The 24995-nt window shown below is 42.4% G+C and overlaps 1 protein-coding gene across 1 annotated transcript in view; it reads right to left on the bottom strand.

Annotated features, from left to right (window-relative positions):
* Nucleotides 1-8099: 8099 nt before the first annotated feature.
* Nucleotides 8100-24995, bottom strand: part of SLC22A16 (solute carrier family 22 member 16) — a 31024-nt gene continuing 14128 nt past the window's right edge. The window contains exons 2-8 of the mRNA XM_060238246.1: nucleotides 23696-24172; nucleotides 19125-19242; nucleotides 17340-17886; nucleotides 15594-15721; nucleotides 14717-14826; nucleotides 14530-14629; nucleotides 8100-8616 (exon numbers count right to left, since the gene is read on the bottom strand). Coding sequence (XP_060094229.1) covers nucleotides 8404-8616; nucleotides 14530-14629; nucleotides 14717-14826; nucleotides 15594-15721; nucleotides 17340-17886; nucleotides 19125-19242; nucleotides 23696-24172 — 1693 coding nt within the window. The 3' untranslated portion in view covers nucleotides 8100-8403. The remainder of the gene's footprint in view (nucleotides 8617-14529; nucleotides 14630-14716; nucleotides 14827-15593; nucleotides 15722-17339; nucleotides 17887-19124; nucleotides 19243-23695; nucleotides 24173-24995) is intronic.

A 24995-nucleotide genomic window follows, 5' to 3' on the forward strand; every position in this document is an offset into this window, starting at 1 on the left:
TAGGGATCAAATGCACATTAGTTGGGGTTTAGTTATCAACCAGTTCTTGTTTTGTAAGCAAGCAAAGCCATTCACATGTGACCTGGCACTTTGTATCCACTTCAAAAACAGTTTTGATTTTAATGTTGTCAGCACCTTTCAAGATTTATTTTCAAAAAAGACTAGTTTTTGCTTGCTTACAAAATTGCACATTTTTGACCTTTGTAACTGGCATATAGACTTGGGCTGATAATTTCCCAATTTTAGTCATCAGCATTTACCTAAATTACATGCTGCTCTTTGTCCCTTCTCAGAAAGGGATCTTCTTCATTCATGCATTACATAATTTATTATAACAGCAAACTCAGATTTAATCCCTGTTTACCATAACCTTGTTGAAACTGTATACCATTTTATTTTTGGAAGATCTTCCTGCCCTTTAGTTACCTAACTTGTTGAGGAAGGGCGGGGAAGGGAAGGGAGGAAAAACATGACATCTTTAGCCCTGCCTCAGATCTCCTAAGCATCCCCAGCACACATTGGATGCAACAGTTCCAGCACTTTCCTCAAAATGGAATGGGATAATGTTTCTTTTTTTCAGATCTTTCTAAAAATTGCCCTCTTCCAAGCAAACAACAAGAGAAGAATAATCCATTTTATACAGTGATGCCGAAGTGGCTGTACACCAGAGTTTTTGCTTTGGTTTGAAACAGAATCTCTAAGTCTCAAGAATAAATATACAAGCACTAAGAATTAAGCAGATTTTTCCAACATTGTGTTCACCTTCATAAATAGATTGTTCATATAACTCCTGTGCATTGTAATCATTTGAATTCAGCATATCAATTTGGAGTTGTTATTTTGGATTAACACTTTTGCCCCCTAGCAAGGAAATCCCAAGGAATCCCACTCTTGCATCTTGAGTAACCTTGCAGATGAAGGGTGATGGCTACTACTGAAAACAGTAGCCCCCCATCTCCTTTTCCTCCTCTCTTTCCCAGGTAACAGAATGCTGCAAAACATGTGACCAATATCACCACAATACCAAATGTCTCTGTCCGAGACTACCTCTTGCACGCAAAATTAGAGACACACATAGTAACATCATAGTGGTGCGACACTACCCGTCAGCAGGCGAGAAAGAGGAGCTAAAGCATTGCTGGTTTTGACCTGCTCCCTCCTGCCTCAAGTCACTAGTTATTTGATTTGAAGAGTGCCTCTTGCCATGATATTGTTTTCAGGACTGTTATGTGACTTAATGTAACCTTTCTGGGTTCAGTTTAGCTTAGTATCTCTGCAACTTTGTATTCTTAGACTGTTATGTCTGTAACTTATAAAGTCACCACTTCTGCCCTCGGAACACTATGGCACCAAGGCTGACTGGTGCTATCTTACTCCCAGAGAATGCACTTCCATTTCTGCCACAGTGATGCTATTAGGAATGCTGTAAGGGGGATGGGAAGGAGTTGCAATTGGTGGGTTTTGGTGCTTAGCAATTTGACTGTATAATGGATGGACCCTTGTCTATATCTGGAGGAACTGAGGCCTTGAGCCTCAGTTTCAGAAAAAGAACTCTGTACCTGGTTATCATACAGTACATTTACTCTGCTAACCTCTGAGAAGTGGTCACTGATGAGGACTGTGCAGAACTTGAAACTTGACTATATCCTGAAATTAATATTCCTCCTCAGGACATTGACAATAGCCATTATCAATATGGTAAGTTGACCCATAACAAGAAGTTATAAGTCCCTATCACCCTTGCTTTCAGCTTATTACTAATCCTTTGTTCTTATTTTATCATAATAAAATGCTCACATTGATAAGAAAACATACTAGAGAGGAGGCTGAGCAAGTTTCCCATGCAAGGTTAATTCTCTACAAAACGGTATAGTTTCAGGTGAGTAGCCATGTTGGTTTGAAGCAGCAGAACAAGGTTTGTGTCCAGTGGCACCTTTAAGATCAACAAATTTTTATTCAGAGTATAAGCTTTCATGTGCATGCACACTTCTTATATTAGTGTGTGATTGTTCAGGTCCAGGAATACGTAAACAACAGTAAACCCAGTGTAAGGGCTGTTCCACATATGCATGGACATCACCTGTCAGCACTGGGGTTCACACACTGGCAGCACCATCACACACACACACACCCAACCAATGCTAATACTCTTAGTACCATTTCTGGACTTTTCTTGTGTCCCATGAGACAGGAGGGCAAAAAGAACACAGCCCCTATCTTCAGACCAACAATGAGATGTACCTCAAAAGGTGTTGAAGAACACTGCTTCATTATTCATGGAAGCATTCCAATTACTATCATTTCACATACTTTTCAAGCATAATGTACTTATTATCAGGGGCAGCTAGAAAGCAATTCCAAAAGTGTAACTAAAACCATGCGTCATAACATTTATATTATATACAGCTCCTGTACATTACTGTATTTTCTTTCCCTGTTTGTTTTAAATGTTTTTTTAAAAGCTTATACAGAGCTACATGACACCACTGGAAACAAATGCCAGTAAAAAGACACTATAGGGTGGGGATGGCCAAACTTAGAATAAATGTCAGATTTTGAGAGCCACAAGACAGGAAGGAAGAGAGAGGGGGGGTGGAAATAAAGCAACTTTAAATGCATTCCTAAAGTCGCAGCTGGCTTGGAGAAGTGATTTAACAAATGCCTTCTCCAAGCCAGCCAACCGGGCTATGGGGGTCTTTGAGAGCCAAACAATCTGTGCGAAAGAGTCACGTGTGGCTCCCAAGCCACAATTAGGCCACCCCTTCTCTGTTCTAAAAACAATTTCCCTGAGCATGCCCCACTGAACGGAACGGGACTTACTTCTGAGTGGACCTGCTTAAGCTCGCTCTGTATGCAACCCCATTTCATCCCATTATAACGTCTATCTTATTGTCTGCTGATCTCAGAACCTGTTTCTGTCTTAAAAACTGTGGTTTCACAAAGGGTGAGAAAAATATTCTCGTCTTAGAGAACACCTGAAACGCCTTTTAATGTATTTTTTAAAGTACTGTAATTGTTGCACTATCAACATGGAACTGTAAAATTTCTCACATTTGCCCCGACCCAAGTGGCATCTTGTTTCATCCTCAAGGAGCTGAGAAGCCAAATGCGGAACGACTCGTGAGTTTTCTGCTAATTCTAACAACCCTTTAAAGACCCGGGAAAGTGAAGAGATACCTTTCAGTGCAAAGAATCCTGGTTCCTTTCTGCCGAGCCTAGAGAAACAAAATAATAAAGAAAACATGGATTCATAGGCAGGACAAGCATCACATGGCACCTCTCCTCGTCTCTGATTGGACAGCGGTGACGGATCTGGGCTGTGGTTTGTTTTATATCGCCATAGCGGACTTTGTCCGCGTGGGAAGTGGATTCATGTGTAGTGTCTCGGCCACTAGTTTAATCATTCGGCGCGCTGTCGTGGGTAAGCAAAATAAAAAACGCCAAATTAAACATTAAGCTACAGGCTTGCGACTCCCTCTATAAATTGTGTGGAAAATTGTTTAACCATAGATTTCAGGTCGACATGGCCAAAATACCGCGTAGAAATCAGCATAAAAAGAATTTATTATTTGTGTTCTTTCATTTATTAGTTGCACTCTTTGTTTCTCATCTATGTTTGGGCCAAGCTAGGAGGGCTGAGTGTGAATTAAAACAAGTTTTTGTATATAGTTGGTTGCAGGTTAGACGCACGCTGAGGAAATTCGGAGGAATAAATTCTCCCCATCTGGGGCTTTGATAGAAGTTACAGGGACCTCCCTCCCCATAATTTTCTACCGTTTGCAAGCATTGCGTTTTAACCGTATCTCACATATATGCTGTGTTGAAGTAACACTGAAAATCGTCAAAAGTCTTTATAACTCTGCTTAAAAATAGTAACAGACGGAGGGAGGGGACGTATAAACCTATCGATAGAATCTACTTTTTAAAATGTTCTTTGTGCAACAGAATCGCTACTGCCCGGCAAGTCTTCACCATCAGTTCTAGTTACCAAATATTACTGTGTATTCAAAACCAGCCCCATGCCTGTGCTGCGCTTCAGTTTATTCAGAGGTCTGAGTAGCCAGCCATATGGTTGGAAAGTTTCTTACGTATGCTGAATAAATAAAAAATTAACTATTCTAGGATGAATAGATAAGTCTGCCGATAGAACGAGGATATTAGCCTTGCACTGGCTACTGTTTAGTGATGCTCAAACAGTGCTGTTTAGTGATGCTCAAACATGTGTGTCTTGCTTCCCTTCCTAGACCTTTAATTGGGGAGCTTATCCCAAGGAACTTATATAGTTCTCCTTCCCCATTTTTATCCAGATATCCTTGTTAAGCCAGGATAGAGTGACTGGCCCAAAGTCATCCAGTCCCTTTATCTCTAAATCTAGAAAGACCCATATCAGCCACTCTTTTTCAACCGTTTTGTCGCTGTTCACTATGGCATCTCCAGTTGAAAGGATCAGGCAGTAATGTGAAGGATCTCTAAGATGTGGGGCAATTGGTGCTAGTACAAATACACAATACTGACATTGATGGACCAATGATCTAATTCAGAATAAGGCAGGTTCGTGTATTCATGGCAAGGCAGGCAGAGACAAACCAGGGCACACAACTGTCCATGCATGTGCATCCCTTGTTGTGCCCTCCACTCAGGCCTCAGATTCAGTGGGAGCTCACAGGAGCACAGCTCCTGCACCTTTCTGAGAGTTCCTCCTCTTCCTCCTGAGAGTTCCACCTCCTTGTCTATTGAATAGTAGGTGCAGCTGCATAACAATCCCTAGATGAGCTCCATCACCTATTTTTCTACAAAATGACCTCTGCCTCCACTTAATGGAATGGCCTGCCTGAGGTCTCTCCTGGAATTCTACAAACCATGCAGAACTGAATCACTCAGGAGGGCTTTTCTATCCACATAATAGGGCTGTACATTAACTAAAAGGTTCAGGTGCTTTGGTAACAGGATATGGACTGTACACTATACTACTTTGTATACTATCTGTTGCTGTAAGTATGATCCTATGTAATTTCTGCATTGTATAACGTGTCAATGTTTACAAAGCAGTTGTGATGACAACCCTCATCTACGGCTCCGAATCGTGGGTTTTATACCGTCATCACCTGCGACTCCTTGAGCGCTTTCATCAGCGTTGCCTTCGCACCATCCTCAACATCCACTGGAGTGACTTTGTGACCAACACTGAAGTCCTCAAGCGGGCGGAGGTTACAAGCATCGAGGCACTGCTGTTGAAGCTGCGCTGGGCAGGGCATATCTCCAGGATGGAAAACCACCGCCTTCCCAAGATTGCTCTGTATGGCAAACTTTCCACTGGCCATCGAAATAGAGGGGTACCAAAGAAGAGGTACAAGGACTCCTTGAAGAAATCCCTTGGCACCTGTCGCATCAACCATCACCAGTGGTCTGACCTAGCCTCAGATCGCAAAGCATGGAGGCACACCATCCACCAGGCTGTCTCTTCCTTTGAGAACGCACGCATAGCTGGTCTTGAGGACAAAAGGAGATTGAGGAAGAATCGCACTGCTACAGCACCAACCCTAAATCAGACTTTTCCCTGCAGCCACTGTGGCCGGACCTGCCTGTCCCACATTGGTCTTGTCAGCCACCAGCGAGCCTGCAGCAGATGTGGACTACTGCACCTTTCTTAAATCTTCGTTCGTGAAGTCAAGCCGAGAGAGAGAGAGAGAGAGAGAGAGAACGTGTCATGCTTAAACTGCTTATGCTTTGCTTCAGATGTTTCAGATTAATGTTTGTTTTTAGACTTTCAGGTTTCTAGAAAGTCAGCATATTGTTCAGGAGCTGGATTGAAGCTCACTGTCTACCAGATGCCAATCCCGACAATAAGTAAACTCAAATGACAGTAGGTTCAGGTCTATGCCATCTCAGAAGAACACTGTAATGTAGCACGCTGTTTTAAAAATAACTTTATTATTATTTTGAGCCACTTGTGCAGTTTAAATGAACCTCTTGCAAAGCCATTTTGTTGTTTTTACATCACTGAATAAAAGTTCCTTTGTTAGCTAGTATTAAGTTAGGCTGCTTTTTTCTCTACACAGCAAAACATCCATTAAAGCTGTCACCTGCAAGATCAAATTGGTCAAGAAAAGTAGGAAAAAAACTGATATAACTGTGCTTTCTGTGTTGTACAAATGTATTGTAGAACTCCATACTCCACAATCCACATATTCCTCAATGAGATCAAGTGCCCTGAAGTATTTTGTATCCTCCAATGCTTGTGTTTTGAAAAAACAAATTGCAGTGTATACTGTAATAGTGCTATGGGTCATTTTTAAAACTCAGTTCATCTACATGATGAACAAGAAAACACACACACATGGTATTTTCTTACATTTTCTCCCCATTTTTGTTGCTGTTCTGTTCCTCTATTTTCAAAAAGTAATACTTTATAAAATGCTGGTTTTGTGTTTGTGTTGCAGCTGATGCCATATTCAAAGCAAACTCACATCTTAAAAGATTTCTATGACTTACTTTGGGTTCTTTTTAACCCCCAACTTTTTTGTTTACAGGGAACAGTGCTACAAGTATGTAGAATCGAATCCCCACCCCAGCTGGAAAGCTTGGAGGAAGCAGGAAGCTGACATCTCTACTACTGGGTAGATGACACAGGGAACAACTTTGTTGCAAAGATAGTAGGAATGCCCTGAGAAGCTAAAACTGAGAATGTCCTGAGAAGCTAAAGTTGGGGAGCTACTAATAAAAGTAAAAGAAAGGGAGAGGTTCAAGAGGAACCCCTGAAGGATTCCCTCAACTGAAGGGAGAGGTGAAGGGCAGAGGCTCCTTGCCAGCTCCTTTCTTTTGATCTGAGACTACAGGGAACTGTTGTGAGAACCAGAGCATAAAGCAATAGCCATGAATCCCTTCTGTATCTTTCTCAATCACAGCAGGCATAGCTGGTGTTGCCAGCGGAAACATATCAGTGGTGGGAGAAATGTAGATGCCTCAAGTTAGGGTATTTAGCATTACAAAAAGAACTGGAGAATAGGGAAGGGCCATTGTTTTTAAACTCTCCAGTCTTATGAATGGATAATAAACTGCCGATATGCAGAAAATATCCCACAGCTCTGCAACATCAGTTATGAAGCTGGAGACCCAGGCACTGCTCAGCAAACTGCTCGGGTGCATGCCTAATCTAACACATACCACATTTCATATCTGTTTCAACTGAATGAAACAAAATTATAACTCATAAAATTCTCCTCTGCTTCTGTGTATTTTTGGAAGAGTTTGGCTCATCGAGACAAGATTTTGCTTAAGACTATAAGCTGATTCTCACCAAGTGCCAGACACAGTTCTTTTCTGCATGTTTGCCTTCTTGTACAGAGCTGCTGGTGGCAGTCATAGTACTGGCAGGGAGAAAAAGGCATGCTTGTCCAGGGCTTCAGTGAGGACAAAGAATCAGGAGAAATGGTCCCTCTTCCCTCTTCTGCCAGTGCAGCTTTGAATGGGAGGAACTGCTTTTGTTCAGTTACCTTCCTCACTGGCCCCCCTTAACACAGCCTGCACGACTTTTTGTCCACTCAGGTTTCATGACCTCCAGCATCAGCTATTTGGTGGTCAAAATGGACTCCTGAGGAAAGTGGAATGTGGAGAAAAGCTACATCTTCCAGCACACTGTAAGCACTATAGCCAACCTAAAGGAATGTCTGCAAAATTGTTTCTTAGTATTTTCAGGCTACCTCCAAGACTTGTAGAATCTCTATAAATTGTTTTAAGATTTTAAGTTAAATGAAAAGAGAAGAAAGAAGTCTGGTGTGAGATCTTTTTAAGGCAGTTATTCTATCCATGCCAAGCATATATAACTAAGACTAATGTACAGTCAACATTTTGTTTTACTAACAGAATATCTCCTTTAATATTCAAAGAATGTGCATCCTACAAATGCGGATTTCCACCAGAAGTTGTAGCCCACCTTCTTAAATAACCATGCTTCTAAGCAATGAGACAAAAGCCTAACTCTGTACCGATCACTTATTAAGAGATCACTGCACAATTACAATAGTTTTTTTCCTCTGCTCTACAAGAATTGTGTCAATGCTTCAAACATATGAAAACATCAATTCAGAATCCTGACCTTGTTGTCAGCACGAGGTTTTTAATTAGGTGACAAAGAAGGCAGAAGGATATGAAAGATAAAAGTTTTTAGTATTTTTTATGTATCTCACAAAAATACCTCTTAAAATAAACATTATTTGCTCCAAATATTAACCAGATACTTTAGAGCAGCTCCAAAACATTTTCTTCAAGTCTCTGTTTTTATGTCTCCTTTCTTGATATGGCAAGAGAGTACATAGAATACATCACATGTATTATCCATGCTGTTGGATACTGCCAGTAAGGAGCTCAATACAATACACAGTAACTAAGATGAAAACAGAACTCTTATTGGTCAGTACCACATGTCTCTGGGCTCAGCATCTCAATCTTTTCTAATGCTGTACCACTCTGTGCCGGAGGAGGTTTTTCTGCGCTGCAGCCGCTGCCGGCACCAAGTTCTATAGCTTCTGCCCAGGTATTTGTCAGTGGTTTTCCAAGAGTTTCTGGCAGCATCAATGTTAATAATCCACTCACAAAGGCCACAATTCCAACAATCATCTAAAAGAAAACAGAGTTCGTGAAAACAGTGAATATTAACTGCAAAAAAAGGGGGGGGGGGAGAGGGATTGGGTTGTTTCTCTGCTGTGATGTACTCTGGTTTTGATGCTGCCTGATTCCTTCATTTTTTGTTGCTTTTTAGAAAATTAAATTTAGGGTGGTGGATTTTACTGTATTTTGGGAGGTAATGGCTGTTTGCCCTGACCTGGAGAGCCCATGTTAGCCTGATCTTGTCAGAGCTCAGAAGCTAAGCAGGGGTGGCCCTGGCTGGTAAATGGATGGGAGATGCCCAAGGTCATGACATGGAGGCAGGCAATGGCAAACCAGCTTGGAACACCTCATGCCTTGAACACCCCATTGTGAGGGGGGGGGGGTGTCACCATAAGTCAACTGTGACTTGACAGCACTTTCTTCCACCAGTGATTGTTCGCTGCTGGGTCTTTTTTATTGCTGATTGATAGTAATTGTTTTTCTCAGGGCTTTTCTTGTAGCAGGAACTCCTTTGCATATTAGGCCACACACCCTGATATAGCCAATCCTCCAAGAGCTTACAGGGCGCTTATTACAGGGCCTATTGTAAACTTTTGGAGTATTGGCTACATCAGGGGTGTGTGGCCTGATATGCAAACGAGTTCCTGCTACAAAAAAAGCCCTGGGTTTTATTATTTTGCTGTTGTAATTTATTAGCTTTGCTGTAAGATGCTGTGGGTATACAATTTATAACTAACCAAAGACCTTGAGCACGGGTCTTTCCCAGCACTTTTAGCTACACACTACAGAGACTGACTCTAGATATTCTATATCCAGGATATAACTCTGAACTAGAAGCCCTTTCTTTAAGAATCTCCTGCTCACTTGTGCATCTTCCTGCATGCTTTGTTCATTTGTGCTGGTGATTAAAAAATTAGTAACATAGCATATTCACAAATACTGTGATGAACTTTTGACAAATGCACACCACTGACTTAACTGAAATGTAAACCAAAAGAGAAGACTGAAGGTAACTGCATTGCTGGATCAACCATCTAGTTTAAAATTCTTGAGATATAGACTACAGGGCCTCTTTCTGAGGAAGAAACTACATATGACTTGGTGATCTTCCTCTCCTCAAAGAACTGGGATCAGATTTTCAGGGGGCGGGGGAGGCACTATTTTGTACTTACCTTTTTTTACTACACAGCTGTTATTAGCTTGGGGGGGATCTCTTGGGGAAATGAAGCAAGAAGAGAGATTTCACATGGTCTAGAACAGTGGCTCCCAACCTTTTTGGCACCAGGAACTAGTTTTGTGGAGAACACTTTTTCCACAGACCAGTGGAGGGGCATTGCTGGAGCTTTTGCCACTGCAGGCTGCCCCTCCAACCCATACTCCATTACTGCCCCCTATGGGGGTCTTTAAGGGGGGGAGACCGGGGGTGTTTCTGCCACCTCCCCGCTAGGTGGCCAGACAGCAGAAGGCCAATCTGCCTCTCCTTCCCATTTAAAGACCCTCGCCCATCAGCTGATCAGTGGGGGGTCTATAAATGAGGGGTAGGCTAAAGTTGCAGCCCTGCCGCCCCTTTCACCTGTCCAGGACCTGGGCAGGTAAAAGGGGTGGCAGGGCTGCTCTCCCTCACTCCAAGGTTACCTCCCTGCCTTGGAGCAAGGCCATGCTGCCTCTTTCATCCACCTGGGTCCCAGGTGGGGGCAATGTGGCGCCTCTGCCTTGATCTGTGGCCCGCTTGCTAGCAGGCCACAGACCAGTGGTTGGGGACCCCTGATCTAGAACCATGCAACCAATAAAGATTGGGGTCCTACAGTTGCTTTTCGAAGTGACATGTCAGAATCCTGAGCATTATTTGTAGTTTGGTCCCAACTGGAAAAGTGGAATAGACATTTTCCAAGCACATAAATACCGTATTTTTCGGACCATAAGACGCACTCCCCCCCCCCCAAAAAAAAAGTGGGGGGAAAAGTGTGTGCGTCTTATGGTCCGAAGGTACTACCTTCCCGGGGGGGGGGGCCATCTGCTGCCTCTTCCTCCGATCCAGCGCTTCCCCCGCGCCTGCCTGCCTGGCTCCATCTTCTTCAGGCAAGCGCTGGGATCACTCCACGTGGCCCCACCGCAAACCCAGCGCTTTGCGAGCGCCGGCTGTGGAGAGGGCAGCATGCTTCCTCCTTGCCTGTGTGCCTGGCCTTAGCTGTGATGTTTAAAGCAAGCGCTGGGATCGGAGGGCGGAGGGAGCGATCCCAGCGCTTGCTTTAAACATCACAGCTGAAGCTAGGCACACAGGCAAGGAGGAAGCACGCTGCGCCCTCCGCAGCCGGCGCTTGCGAAGCGCTGGGTTTGTGGTGGGACCACGTGGAGCGATCCCAGCGCTTGCCTGAAGACGATGGAGCCAGGCAGGCAAGCGCGGCCGTATCGGAGGCAGAGGCAGCGGATCGCCCCTCAGGAGGAAGGTGCGTCCTATCCTCCGGAGCGCCTTAGGTTGAAAAAATACGGTAATAATGCTCCTAGCAGGAATCTGTCAGATGCTTCACTTTTTATTTATTTCCAGCAGTCTGATACTCAAAGATATACTGCTTCTGAAGGTGGAGGTTTATTTTGCTATTATTAAAAACAACCATTTACAACCTATCCCATACATTCTGATATGAATTTGTCTAATCCAGGAGTGTCAAACATGCTGTCCAGGGGCCAAATCAGGCCCCCCAAGGGCTCTATTAGGTCCCCGAGCGACTGGCTGTTGTCTGCTTCCTTTTCCCTCTCTCTTGCTTCCTTCTGCATCACAACTTGCTTTGCCAGGCTTGCTCAATCGCACAGCAGATCTACTGACTCTAGCCTCTCATCCTTCTTTTGGCTGAGGACCCTCCCCCTTCTGGTCCCCTGGGGAAGGAAGGAAAGAGGCTAAGCTTCCTTTGCCCAGTTCCCTGGATCGCACAGGTAAGATTCAAAGAAAGCCCCTTCAAGACCAACAAGTGCTAATGTTTGAAGCATGTTTTATTTAAAACTTTAAAAAAAAATCTTTGTCTGTGTCCTTTATAAAGTTTATACCACTGCTACCTGGTATTACATTTTATGACACACATGGCCTGGCCTGGCCTGACAAGGTCTCATTTATGTAAGATCTGGCTTTTATAACAAATGAGTTCAACAAGCCTAATATTTTCTTGAAGCCATCTAAGATAGTGGGCATCTCTACATGTTGTCATAGTGCGGCGTTTCCCAATGGCAGGGTCGTGACCCAGCACCAGACCATGGAGCCCTCAATCTTGGGCTGTGGGGCCTCTTGTCCCCTGGCCTTCCCCCACATTGTGCCTCCCCCCACCATGGCATTGCACCCCTCCGCACCTCCTCCTCCCTCCCCACCGCAGGCAGGTCAATTTCATGCTGCATAAAGCCCCCACACACCGATCACCTGATTGGTGGGAAATCAGCACTGAGCTCACTCAGCGCTAGGCAAAGCCGGTGGCAGCTCAAACAGGGCACACGGCTCCTCCCTCCTCAGCATTTCCTGGATGGGAAGGAAGTGCCGGGGAGGGAGGAGCCGCGTCCCCTTTTCAGCTGTGGTCTGTTACAGCTGCCGTTGGCTTGGCCCAGCGCTGAGTGAGCTCAGTGCCGATTTCCCACCGATCAGTTTTTTTTTTGGGGGGGGGGGGTTTACGCAGCATCAAACTGACCTGCCTGCAGTGGGGAAGGGAGGGAGAAGGAGGTGTGGAGGTGTGTGACCCTGCCGGGGGGGCATGATGTGGGGGGAGGCAGGGGCAGCCAGAGGAGGGGAGGCCCTGCGGTCCGGCATTGAGGCCTCCGTGGCCCGATTTCCCACCAATCAGGCGGGGGGGAGGCTTTACAGCCTGAAATTGACCTCCGGTGGGGAAGGGAGGGAGGCGGCGGCAGCAGCGGGAGAGTCAGCTGCACAGCGAGAGTGAGCAGTTTTAAAGGTGAGTTGCTCCCATCTCGTTTCTTTCTGTTTTTCTTTTCCTTTCTTTTCTTTCTTCCTTTTGTCCCTCCTTTCTTTCATTCCTTCCCTCCTTTTTCCTTTCTTCCTATTTCCTTTCTTTCTCTTTTCTATATTTGTTTCCAACTATCTCCCCCCCTCTCCGTCCCTCCCTTTCTCTTTCTTTCTTTCTCTTTCTTTCTTTCTTTCTTTCTTTCTTTCTTTCTTTCTTTCTTTCTTTCTCTCTCCTTATCTTCTTCCTTCCTTCCCTCCTTCCTTCCTTGCCATTGGTAATCTGAGTGGGGGAGGGGAAGAAGCTTGAAATCCCCTACCATTTCATGTTTTCCCAGGTTGCCATTTCATATTTTCCTTTCTTTCTGTCAGTCTTTTCTCCTGTCTTTCTTCCTTCTCTCTCTTTCTGTCAGTCTTTCCCGTCTTCCTTCCTCTCTCTCTTTTTGTTATTCAGTCTTTTCCCCTGTCTGTCTTCCTTAGCCTTCCTTCCTTGCCTTTGCTAATCTGAGTAGACATGGGGGTGGGGAGAAGCTTGAAATGCCCTGCCATTTCATGTTTTCCCAGGCTGAGAGCATTTTATATTTTTAGTTTTCTGCTGTGTGGTCCTTGTGCTTTTTCTTAATGTTTAAAATTGCGTTACAAAATCCCACTATTCTCCTACCTTTCCTAAACAAAATACTGCAAGAGTTTTAGACTTTTGTACATCATTTCCTGTCTCCTGGCTCCACCCCCAAATTTTAGTAGGCCATGAAGGAGAAGTGTAAAAATAATTGGGCCATGGGGGGGGTGGAGTTTGGGAAACCCTGTCATAGTGAATTCCACAAATAGCACAACTATTTGTGTAAGGTCTCAGTGTCCTATTATGGATCAGATATCCCTGATTTGAGAGAGAGATAGAGAGAATGACCATGAGCATGGGACATGGAAGTATCTGGAATCATTAATTTTTTTTTGGGGGGGGGGCGGGGAATCAGAGAGAAACAAGAATAGATATCTAGTGGTGGGGATAATGCGCAGGTGCAAATGCACATATTCAGAGTAACTTCAAACATCCACGAAAGAAACAAGTGTTGCCAAAACACTTCAGATTTACCTTGTCATAAGGGAGAGCCAGTTTGGTGTAGTGGTTAAGTACGTGGACTCTTATCTGGGAGAACCGGGTTTGATTCCCCACTCCTCCACTTACAGCTGCTGAAATGGCCTTAGGTTAGCCATAGCTATCGCAGGAGTTGTCCTTGAAAGGGCAGCTTCTGGGAGAGCTCGCTCAGCCTCACCCACTTCACAGGGTGTCTGTTGTGAGGGGAGAAGATATAGGAGATTCTAAGCCGCTCTGAGTCTCTGATTCAGAGAGAAGGGTGGGGTATAAATCTGCAGTCTTCTTCCAGAAACGTCTGCACTTGTACAGTGTGATCATTGAGCTGAGCAATATACACAGATAATTGGTGGGGCTCAGTGACCAAATACCTGTTATGTATACAGATGGTTCAAGGTTCATTTCCTGACCTTGTTTCCCCAGTTAAAGGATTTCAGTTGGGAAAGGCTTTAAGAGACCCAGGAGAGCTGCTACAAGTCAGAGCAAACAGCAGTTACCTAGATCAGGGGTGGCCAACGGTAGCTCTCCAGATGTTTTTTGCCTATAACTCCCATCAGCCCCAGCCATTGGCCATGCTGACTGGGGCTCATGGGAGTTGTAGGCAAAAAAACATCTGGAGAGCTACCGTTGGCCACCCCTAACCTAGATGAACGCATGATATGACTTGACACAAGGCAGTTGCATATGCAAATCCCCACTAGTCTTGCATATTTGAATAAAGAATTAAAGATGGACCTACCTGCAATTAGCCAAAGTTAGTAGCTCACAAAAAAAAAGCTAGAGAGAACACAGTTGGAGTATGTTGCACTGCTGTTGCAAGCATACATAGCTGTTCCTGCACTTCCACCACCAGACAGTCAGGTTTGACAAGCCCAATAAAACAAACACTTACCTGTGGCATAAAAATCCAGACACTTGACAAATAGACACAGAAAGGGGCCACCACACTTCCTACACGGCACACCATGCTCCCACTTCCAACAGCAAGGGACCTGAGCAGTAGACAGACCATTTGTTTTACACAGAGACTGCTATGTTTCCCACAGCTTGAACTGTAAGGAAAAATGTGGTCACCTTACCTTACAACTGTAGGATAAAGCTCTGCTGTATACAGATAAATTAGGCCAAATGCAACACCTATTGTAAACTTCCCAACCATATTTGCTATGATGTTTAATATTTTGAAATCCTGTTAAGAGAAAACAGACTTTATAAAGCAATTCCATAATACCCCAGCCCCCCCTCCCCAAAATACTTTTTAGAATTCAGATCATAAGCATGGTTATTCTTTAAACACCATGAAAGTGCATGGTTAACAGATCATAATAGAGAATGTTTTAATTTTTTTAGCCCTCTGAGTTCAAGCCCTGTATTTAATCACAGAAGGACAATTTTCATAAAGGTTTTAGAATTGGCATTGTGATGTCAAAGGTTCCAGCTTTATTAAGTTCCAGCTAACTATGCACAGTGTCATGATCTGCAAAATATTAGTATTGCACCTACTCCACACATAGAATATTGTGACTATTAATGTAATACCTTTTCCAGTCCTTAGCCCAATACTTGGAGCTATAGCATCAGCAGTTACATTACAGTTGGCTGCAATGGCAACCAACCAAGCCAGGATATCATCTTAGAGTTTCTGCACTAACACTGTCACCAGGTACAGCACAGCAGCATCAAACTACATGACACAGAAATGAGCTGAGCTGAGAGGTGAAGGAACAGGAAGTGAGAACAATTCATTTCCACAAGATTGCTGAAGCTATTGTGGTCCTTTCAAGGTCAGTGGAAATGGCACAGTCATTTGAACTCCACGTGTCCTTATAACTTTTCATAAGTGAATTGCATCTGAGAGGCAGCATCACAGGGTGGCTCTAAGCCATTTGCGCTGCAGAACAAGACGCAGTACATGCTGTGTATTTCTCTGTAGGTATCTAAGTGCAAGTCACTAACCTGAGGTATCAACATTAACAGAGCACAGGTCACAGCACTTGATATAAGGAATGGGATCAACGTATTCCTTCTTCCCACTCTGTCCATTCCTATGCAAGCGATGATGTATGCAGGAATTTCCACAGCACCTGCCATTAGATAATAAACTTTAAATGTCTTTAACTGCATGGCTATCTTTATGCTTACTATAATTTTGATTTGGTCTCTATAAAATATTTATGACATTAAAAGATCTGGCAACACGTAGTGACTAAAAGCATGCCTTTGCTCAGGGAAGCCCCTTGTTTGAGTCAAAGCAGCTATAAATTCACAAGCTCAGCTCTCCTCAATAATGGTCTGCCTTATAGTGCTGCACAGATTGCTAAGAAAATGAACGTGAAATACATTCACCACTTAGCTAAAGTGCTATATACAAACACTAATAACTAAGAACCAATTATCTCTGTGTTAAGCAGTCACCTGTACAAAGGAATAAGAGCTACAGCACTTTAAAGAGGCATATGCTTTCATTTACCTCTATGAGGCATATATAATTATGCCATATGCTTTCATTTGCTAGGGTTGATTTCATCAAAACTAATGAAGTAGTATCCTAAATGCACACACACAGCCCTTAAGGATTGCTGGGTAACTGGACTACCAACCTGATCGTAATCAGTCCAAATAACAGATACAAGCCTGTCAAACTAACTGCAATTCTCATTTCAACAAAAGTGTCTGATGTGCATGCTTAATTTAGGCTTGGAAGTATTTCAGTTTGGCTGGATTATACCCAGAATAGAACAAAGAGGTCTTCCAGTGGCTTTTACACATCTCTTTTAAAAATCTTTTTCAGTCTTGTAAATTCCACTTTTGCAAATAATAATTGCCAGAATATATTCACTATATATTGCAATAAAAAATTATTCATTGATTTTCTTAAGCAACCCCATAAAATATCAACTAAAAATACCATTTGGAGGGTATGTGGCCACCTAATTCTGCCTTCTGCTTCAGATGTTATGGCACTTCTGTTACAACAGCATCCTATAAAAGAGCAGTTCAGCCTCTTATAGGTCCTCTGCCCTTGTTACTCTCTCTGTCTCACTGCTAGCTAGCATAGGTATACAGCAGAGTTTGGTAGCCACTCTCACTTCCAGGTCCCTTAAGATGCTGTCCAAAGGGGTATAGGCAGGCCAGTACTCTTTATTCTTATGATCTTCCCACTCTGAGGAGGAAGGATCTGGGGAGCGATAGTGGTGCACAGAAGTACATATTTGCATATCCCTACACAGTGTGGGAACGAATGTCAGCCTGATGCCTTTTGTGTGGACAGCTTTCTGAATAACTGTGCATAAAAGCCCTAAGTGAGACTATCTGAAATACAAATGCTCTGAGTTGTACAGTTAAACATGTTTGTGAAGCACTGCATTTGAAATGGCTGATATACTGCAATTCAGATAGGATAATGGGGCCTACCTTAGAAGTTACTCATGAGCAGTGTACCCTCTAAGCTGAGTTAGTGTGAGCTAGCTCACAGACTTTTAGCCTGCAGTTCACACATTAGCTCAGGAACATTAGCCCCAGAACAAACTAATTTATGCAGTAGCTCACAACTTTAATGCCAGTAGCTCACAAAGTAGAATTTTTGCTCACAAGACTCTACAGCCTAGAGGGAGCATTACTTATGAGCATAACAATAACAAGACAGTTATAAATAAATGGTTGTGTTTCTTTTTCAAGTCAATTACATAAAAAAATATTTACCTATGAGGAAAAGATTTAAATATTCATTGCCTCCAAGGTTCACGGAACTGAGGGAGAATACATAATATCCTAAACTCCCAGTGAACCAAACCAGCCAAACTGTAATGGTCCTTCTTGCAATGTGCCAGTTACGAAACAGATCTAAGATGTTGTGTTTCTTCATGGGAGAATGGTCATTATCACCCGTTGTGCTACTGACTAGATCGCCTTGGAGTGAACACAGTTCAGAAATTTTACAAGGAGTGCTTACTTTATTCCACCTTGCCATTATATTAATTACTTTTTGGGCTTCTTCATATCTTCCTTCAGTGAGCAGCCAGAAGGGGGTCTCTGGGAGCATCCAGCAGCACAAGACAAAGGGGAGAGTTGTTAAGGAAAGGCATATCTGGTAGACCCACCAGGTGTCAGCCAAATAGCCTATCAGGGCTACAACCATAATCCCCACAGCAAAAAATGCATGGATATGCATGGATGCCCATGTGCGATACTTTATGCCAACGTATTCAGTCACATAAACAAACACTACAACCAGATAACCGCTTGAAACCTGAGGGAGGCAGAACACAAAGAAAAAATGGTTTATGTCCACTGTCTTTATATTAATGCAATAGAAACTAAACATCAATATTGTTTGTAAATCTTCAGTGTTTCAAATTCTGCAATAAGGAGCAAGCTGATGATGTAAAAACAAAATGAAGAAACACTGCTGGATACGTGGGTGTATAAATATAGGATACAATCCAGTCAACAAGAGCTAATGTGACAAAGTGCCTAAAGCATTAAACTAGAGTCAGGCAGAGCTGGGCTCTTAATATCCTCTCAAGGTCCAACAAGACAGGACTGAGATCACCCACCTGCATTAGTCTGTTAGATTCAAATTACAGCTGCGCACTTCCCCAATCAGATCAGGGCCATGAGAGGAGGAGGAGGAGGGTGTTTAACAATTCCACCCCAGAACTGTTTCTCTAATCAAAACTAGGACCAAAACACTATTATTAGTCTTTTAAAGGAAAAAAAGAGATTGATTCTCTTCTGTAGCCCACCTTTCCCCCCCTTTGATAGGGCTATAATACTTGACTTGCAATAGAAAAACAGTACAGCAGTGAAAAGGTTAACCCCTCTCCCCTCTTGTGCAGTCCCAGTCTGAAACAAGATACTGCACAGTGGGAAATGAGCTTTAAAAGATCATTGGAAGATGTAGTCCAGTCATGGGCTTTGCATTTATTTTGAATGTTGCTTAAGAAACACCCTGACTGATCTGTGGCCAATCTTATTCCTTAGCCTAGTTTGCCTCACAAAATACGTCTGTAGGGGAAAAAATGGGACAATCTCATGTCCGTTGCCCTGTCTACTTGGAAGTGTGACATACAGGTGTAATAAAACATTAAGCCCCATTTATTTCAAAAGAAAGAGAGGGATACTTATCTCTGCAGCTGAAATCATTGGGACCTTGGTTCAACTGTGCCATATACATTAAGGTATATTCTATATCAACTTGTGTAAAAGGGTCAGTCAACTATCTACAGATAAAACAAGAATCAGGTCCTTTGTGTGCAGAGCTGCATATACACAATGAGGTACCTGGATTTAATTTGTTTTACAGTGCAATCCTAAATGGTGTTACACTTTGCATATCCTAGCTCTATTAAGGACTGCACAGTTAGTCTACTGAAACCTATTTAGCGCAAGTATTTTGACATAATAGGTTTGGGGACAGCTGCCACTTTTGGAGGAATAAGTGCATTTTGTTTTGCAATCAATGATAGAATAAACTTTGGTTCTTACCATAGCAAGAAGGAAACGGACAATCACAAAACTATAGTAGTCAAATGTGAATGCCACTGCAACACCAAATAAGAACTGCCCAGTACTTGTAAACCACATTACATGTCGTCTTCCCGTTCTGTAAAATGAATATATATGATATTGCAAGCACAGAATTAGAAAAGCATTTGCAATTTAGGGACTTACATTGTGCTGATTTAATAGAACTTGATGTCCCACTTATGCCATATTTGAAGATGTTTTACTACAGCAACCCAAACATAAAAAAATAGAAATATCTGGAAACCACAGGATAAAATTGCTGCTTATATTTTTTAAGAAAATGAATTATTTCAGTGATTTCTTCCGGTTTGGCATAGAGTCCATGGTATACAATAATAGGGGGCATCCACACAGCAAGATTTCTCCATTCTCCGTTTTTCCATATCATGCCACTAGAGGGCTTTTAAAAATATAATTGTTATAGCACTGCAGCAATTACAATTTTTTTAAAAGCCTTCTAGTGGTGCAGCAGGGAAAATGACAGCCATGGGGGGCTGATAATGACACCAATGTGGACAGGGCTGTTAAAAATTATGCACTTTCCCATCCAGATGATATGCCAACATCCATGAAAGATCATACTAAGTCAAATCTGAGAAACTGAACACCAAGGATGGTGCATACCTGGAACAAGGATAATATAAGAGGGCAACATAATGGGGGTGCTCCTGGATCCATGAGTATGGATCCAACTAGCTTTTTCATTGGATAAGAAAGAACGAGATCTCCCCTTTAGCCACCCAAAAAGGCTCCACTGGAGAGCATAAGATCTGAATGGACAAAAACTATGTGAGATGAAGTCTGTGGTTAGCAGGAGAATTTAGCAAGACTGAGCCAAATACTGCCTAGATCCAACCCTGTTACTGGATCAGGAACTGTGCACACCACTAGGTTCTTTATTCCTGTATGCCTGGTTTCAGTTGCTAGATGATGATATGACCACATGATTGATACAGAACAGATGCTTGGCAATGTTGTCAGTTCCAACAGTGCCAGTTCTTTGTTTGGAAAGGTGGTGACTGAGTCCAGTTCCCCTTTAGCAGCCTCTAATCAATGACATCACCAATAATCTTTTTGGCATGATGCTGATCAGCAGGTAGACCTTGCAGATTACTGGCACTCAGAACAGAGCACTGGTCACAGGGTTCCGCTGAAAGACTTTGATGTCACTGTTTGCAAGGTTTTGTTTAATATTTCCAAAAGACACCTATAGAGATGTAGATATGTGCATTTTCAGCAAGTCAGTGTGGAAACATTATTACAGCTGCTCTTCCAACTGGGTTGTGTTCCATGTCCTCCAAACCTTGCTTCCGCCCCATGAAGCCCATATCAAAAATTAGCACAAGAAAAGAGAAGGGGCTGCAGGACCAATACTCCAACTCTTTTATGGCTCTTTCTTTTTAAATTTTCTCCATTGGTCCTTTTAGAGGTTGTCCAATAATAGGAAAGTTGTGGAAAGGAAAGAAAGAATTCTGCATTACAACAAAAAGCTGAGAGAAGCGAACAAAAATTCAAGGAAGGATTTGGATTGAATTCAATGATTTCTTTTCACTATGTGAGAGTTTCTTCTGTCAAAGAAAGCCTCTCATTTAGCTGAAGGGAATCCATTGGGTCCAGACTTCTGTGTGTGCAGTCTAAAGAGGAAGCATGAAGGAAGTGAACTCAGCCATTTTTAACTTTTTCTCTATAATATTAAATTCAGTTCCTTATTTTTTGACTCCAACTGCCATTTGTCCCCACAGCTACTGACTTGATCTATGGAAGGGGTGTCAAACATACAGCTCGGGGAGCTGGAACAGACCTATCCAGGGCTCTTATTTGGTCTATGAACAATTGGTGCAAGGGACGGGAGGCAGGAGGCTGCTGGGGGAGGGGAGCAGGCACATGTGGTGAGGTGCATGTGCAATCAAAGCTGCCAAGAAATAGAAAGGAAATTACTAGGAGCAGTAGGTGGCACCCTGAGGACTGTAGTTGGCACACAGGAAAACAGGGGAAGAGGCTGTCTAGAGATGTGCGTCCTAGGTTGTGAAAGGCTTTAAAGGTCATAACTAGCACCTCAGCACTTTGAACTGAATTTGGAAGCTAACTGGCAGCCAATGTAGCATTGCTGCAGTGCTTTAACACCATAGATATATAGTTACTGCCCTTTGGCAGGGGACTAGCAACCATAGCGATTGAGGTAATAGAAATGGTCCTGATATAAGCAGAATCTGCACAAAATGCACACCTTTCTGTCCACACAATGTCCAAAGGTGCTTTGACTGGAATCTTTCAAAACAGGTAATTCCAAACCAGGTTTCGGAAAGATCAAGGGAAAGCAAGGGAAAATACAGAAACAGGAACAACAGATGTTATGTGGATGTTCTGAAACAGCCCTGCTGCAAATTTAAAAAATTTTAATGTTTAGAAAACCTCTAGAATATATTTAAATAAGAATATAATGGCAATGAGCTAAAGAGGCTCATCAGTTTTTATCTTGGAGACAAAACTATGCGGATCTGCTAGATGAGAAGGAACATGCTGTGCATAAACAACATGGAAAAAGCTAAAATCAACATGCTGAATGAAAAAGAAAACAACAACATCCTGGCAGAGAAAACAATATACCGTACTTATGAAACATCCCCTTTCTGTATTGCATGATAGTGGAATTTTTGCCTGATGGTAGTCTGCAAAATAAAAACTCGTCGGCTTGTTTTGACTAAGCACAAATGTATGGGGCCTTGTCTGTTTTACTGCCTGAAGATATACAGGATGGTGAAAAACTAAACAGATTATTATGGATTTCAAACAGACGTCTCCCAATTGAATGAATAAGCAACATAATGTTATATAAGATCGATGAAAGTGTCAAGTGATGCACAATAGCATAAAATACTTACTAACCACATATACTCACGGAGTCAGAATTAGTTGTGACTCTTCAGATATTGGGGTATAGGTGGCTAGCTCACTGAAATTTTCAAGTTATTATTCAGCACCAGAGAACAAGGCAAATTCCACTAAAGACAAAAGATGGTAATTTTCCACATACATACTTAAGGAATTCCACAAAAAGTGGTGATAGAAACTAACTGGCATAGACAGATTCACAGAGGACAGATTTATCAATGGCTAGTGACCATGATAAATGGCTATTTTGACCATGATATCTAACCAGAACTTCCATGTTCAAAGATCACTGGTTCTGGGAACAAACAACTAAGAAAGACTCTGCTCTTCACATGCTTCTTGAAAGGCATCTGGCTGACCACTGTTAGAAAATGAATGCTGGAGTCCATGAACTTTTAGATTGATATAGCAAGAGTTTTCTTATTTTCATTTGGAGTGCTTGAAGTCTTTGATGGGTAAAAGAAAAAAAAAGGGGGGAGCAGCTGAGAAATAAAGGTGTTAAGAAAAAAAGAGGAAAGTGTATGTGCAGAGAGGGAAGGAAGAGAAAGGGAACAGAGAAACAAGAAAGGCAGAGAGGACAAAAAAAGAAGTCCAGATTTAACAGATAATTGGTTAAAAGAAAGAAATGGGTTTCAGGTGTATCAAAACTGTTTCTCCCACAGAAAAGAAGGCTGATACTTCACAGTGACTGGATCTACTCTCATTTCTTTTACTGCTGATCTGGTAGCGCTGATCCATCCTTTTGTAATCTTACAGTTGGATTTTAAAATTTTATTTATTTAGTTAACATTTTTATGCCACCTTTATTTATTTTATTTCATTTGGCTGATTTATATTCTGCCCTTTCACATACCGGCTCACCTTTCTAACCAATCAAGGTCCACAAAACAGTGAACATAAAAAGATTTAAATAATTCAAAATACAGTTAACATTATAAAATAAAATTAAAAACACATAGCCACTACTGTATTTTGTATTATAGTGACTGCCTTTGAAGATATCCCCAAAACCTGCACCTGTTCAGAATGCAGCAGCCTAGCTATTATCAGTAGCTAGTTATTTAAAAACAGTTTACATTGGCTGCTAGTTTGCTTCCATTCAGTTCAAGGTACTGAGGTGCTAGTTATGACATTTAAAGCCTTTCACAACCTAGGACCCACATCTCTAAAGATGGTCTCTTCCCCTGTTTTCCTGTGTGCCAGGTGAACCTCAGGGTGCCACCTACTGGCTGTTCTTCCAGTTGAGGTAGCCTGTATGGTGTCAAGCTTGTTTCTTTCCTGTTGTATCTCCTACCGCTTGGAACAGGTTCTCTGAGGAGATGAGGGGACATCATCTCTAGAAATGTGTAGGAGGTGCTGAAAGGCCATTTCAATTGCTAGGGGTTTTAATTGGGTGGATACTGTAGGCATTTTAGATGAGTGGGTTGTTTGAGGTTTAAGAAGCAACTGCTTGACCCAGATGAGATAGGGCTACCTGACCTGGCAGGAACTCCAGGATCAAGGGCTAGGTGGCATTGTTTCCATTCATTCAGGGCACTATACCTGAGGCTATCCTAAGGCCACTCAGTGAACTTCTCTGGTGAGTGGAGATCCAAACCCAAAACTCCATACTAGCTTAGGCAAATTTAGTACTATACCTGTCTGCAATGTCTCCAAAAATCACAGCTCCGAAAAGGACTCCCACCATGAAAGTGGGTTGTGTAAGTTTTGCAAGCCATTCCCTCTGACAGACTAAATCCCACTCTGTGACAATGGTGCTCTGCCATTTGGTCCGGTCATAGATGAAACCATCAGTACATGTAAAATCAGTCTTGTTGCCACTGTATTCATAAGTAAAATCCAAAGGATCTGCTCGTCTGGACTTGCTACACTGATTAAGTTCCCAAACTTCTCCATTTTCCAGGTGGACCAACATATAACTTTGTGTTGATGTCCACAGTGTCCAGGAATCCTCTATTCTTGAAAGAGATGAATTGTAAATCAGAACACTGCTCACATTTCCAAGGACACCACATACAAATTTTGGTGTAACAGCCAAGAAGACAGAAGCTAAGTAGTGGATGCCACAAGAGATAGACTGAAATGCAGCTGCCAAATAAACCCATGCCTGGTATCTGAAAATGAAAACAGATCATTTATAGTAATTATATACATATACAATTTAAATCATTCTGTTATACTCTAAACTTACATATTTGTATATAAGAAAATCCCATTTATTTCAAATACCTGCAGACTTTGGGGGTAGATCAAGGAGACAGTGAGGTTTAGGGAGGGGACGGGCCTCAGCATGGTACAATGCCATAGAGTCCACCCTTCAAAGCAGCCATTTTCTCCAGGGGAGCTGATATCTACCAGCTGGAGATAAGTTGTAAAAGCAGATCTCCAGACCCCACCTGGAGATTGGCAGCCTTGTACCTGAGAAATAGCCATATCTGGTGCAGCAAAAACAAATAAGGAGTTTTGTGGCTCTTTAAAGACAAATTTATGTATGGTGGCACAAACTTTCATGGACTAGAGTCCAATTCATTAGGTGTATGAACTATATTCTAAGTCGGCAGATTATATACAAGAACAGAAGCATAAAGAAGAATGGTAACAGTGGAATCAAAAGGCAATGAAATGCCAGAAGTATGGACTGTGACAGCTCTTATACAAAACTAATATATATTTAAGTAAAACACAGTACAGTGACTCTTCACAGAAGCAACACAGTCTTTCTAGAGTTGCTAAGCTAATGAAATACCTGTAATGTGAGGAAAGTCTGTAATTACAATTGAACCCTAACTGGACAGGGTCGAGCTTTCTGATGACTTCTAATTTATCACACTGGAGTCTCCCAGAATGACAAAATAACACTGAAAAGTGTGATCCGAATCTTGTGAAGCAAACAGCAAAACTCACATTGGTTGTAGTGGATCCAATTTGCCTTTGTGT

The sequence above is a fragment of the Heteronotia binoei genome, chromosome 1 (assembly GCF_032191835.1).
Source record: "Heteronotia binoei isolate CCM8104 ecotype False Entrance Well chromosome 1, APGP_CSIRO_Hbin_v1, whole genome shotgun sequence".
Classification (NCBI taxonomy): Eukaryota; Metazoa; Chordata; class Lepidosauria; order Squamata; family Gekkonidae; genus Heteronotia; species Heteronotia binoei.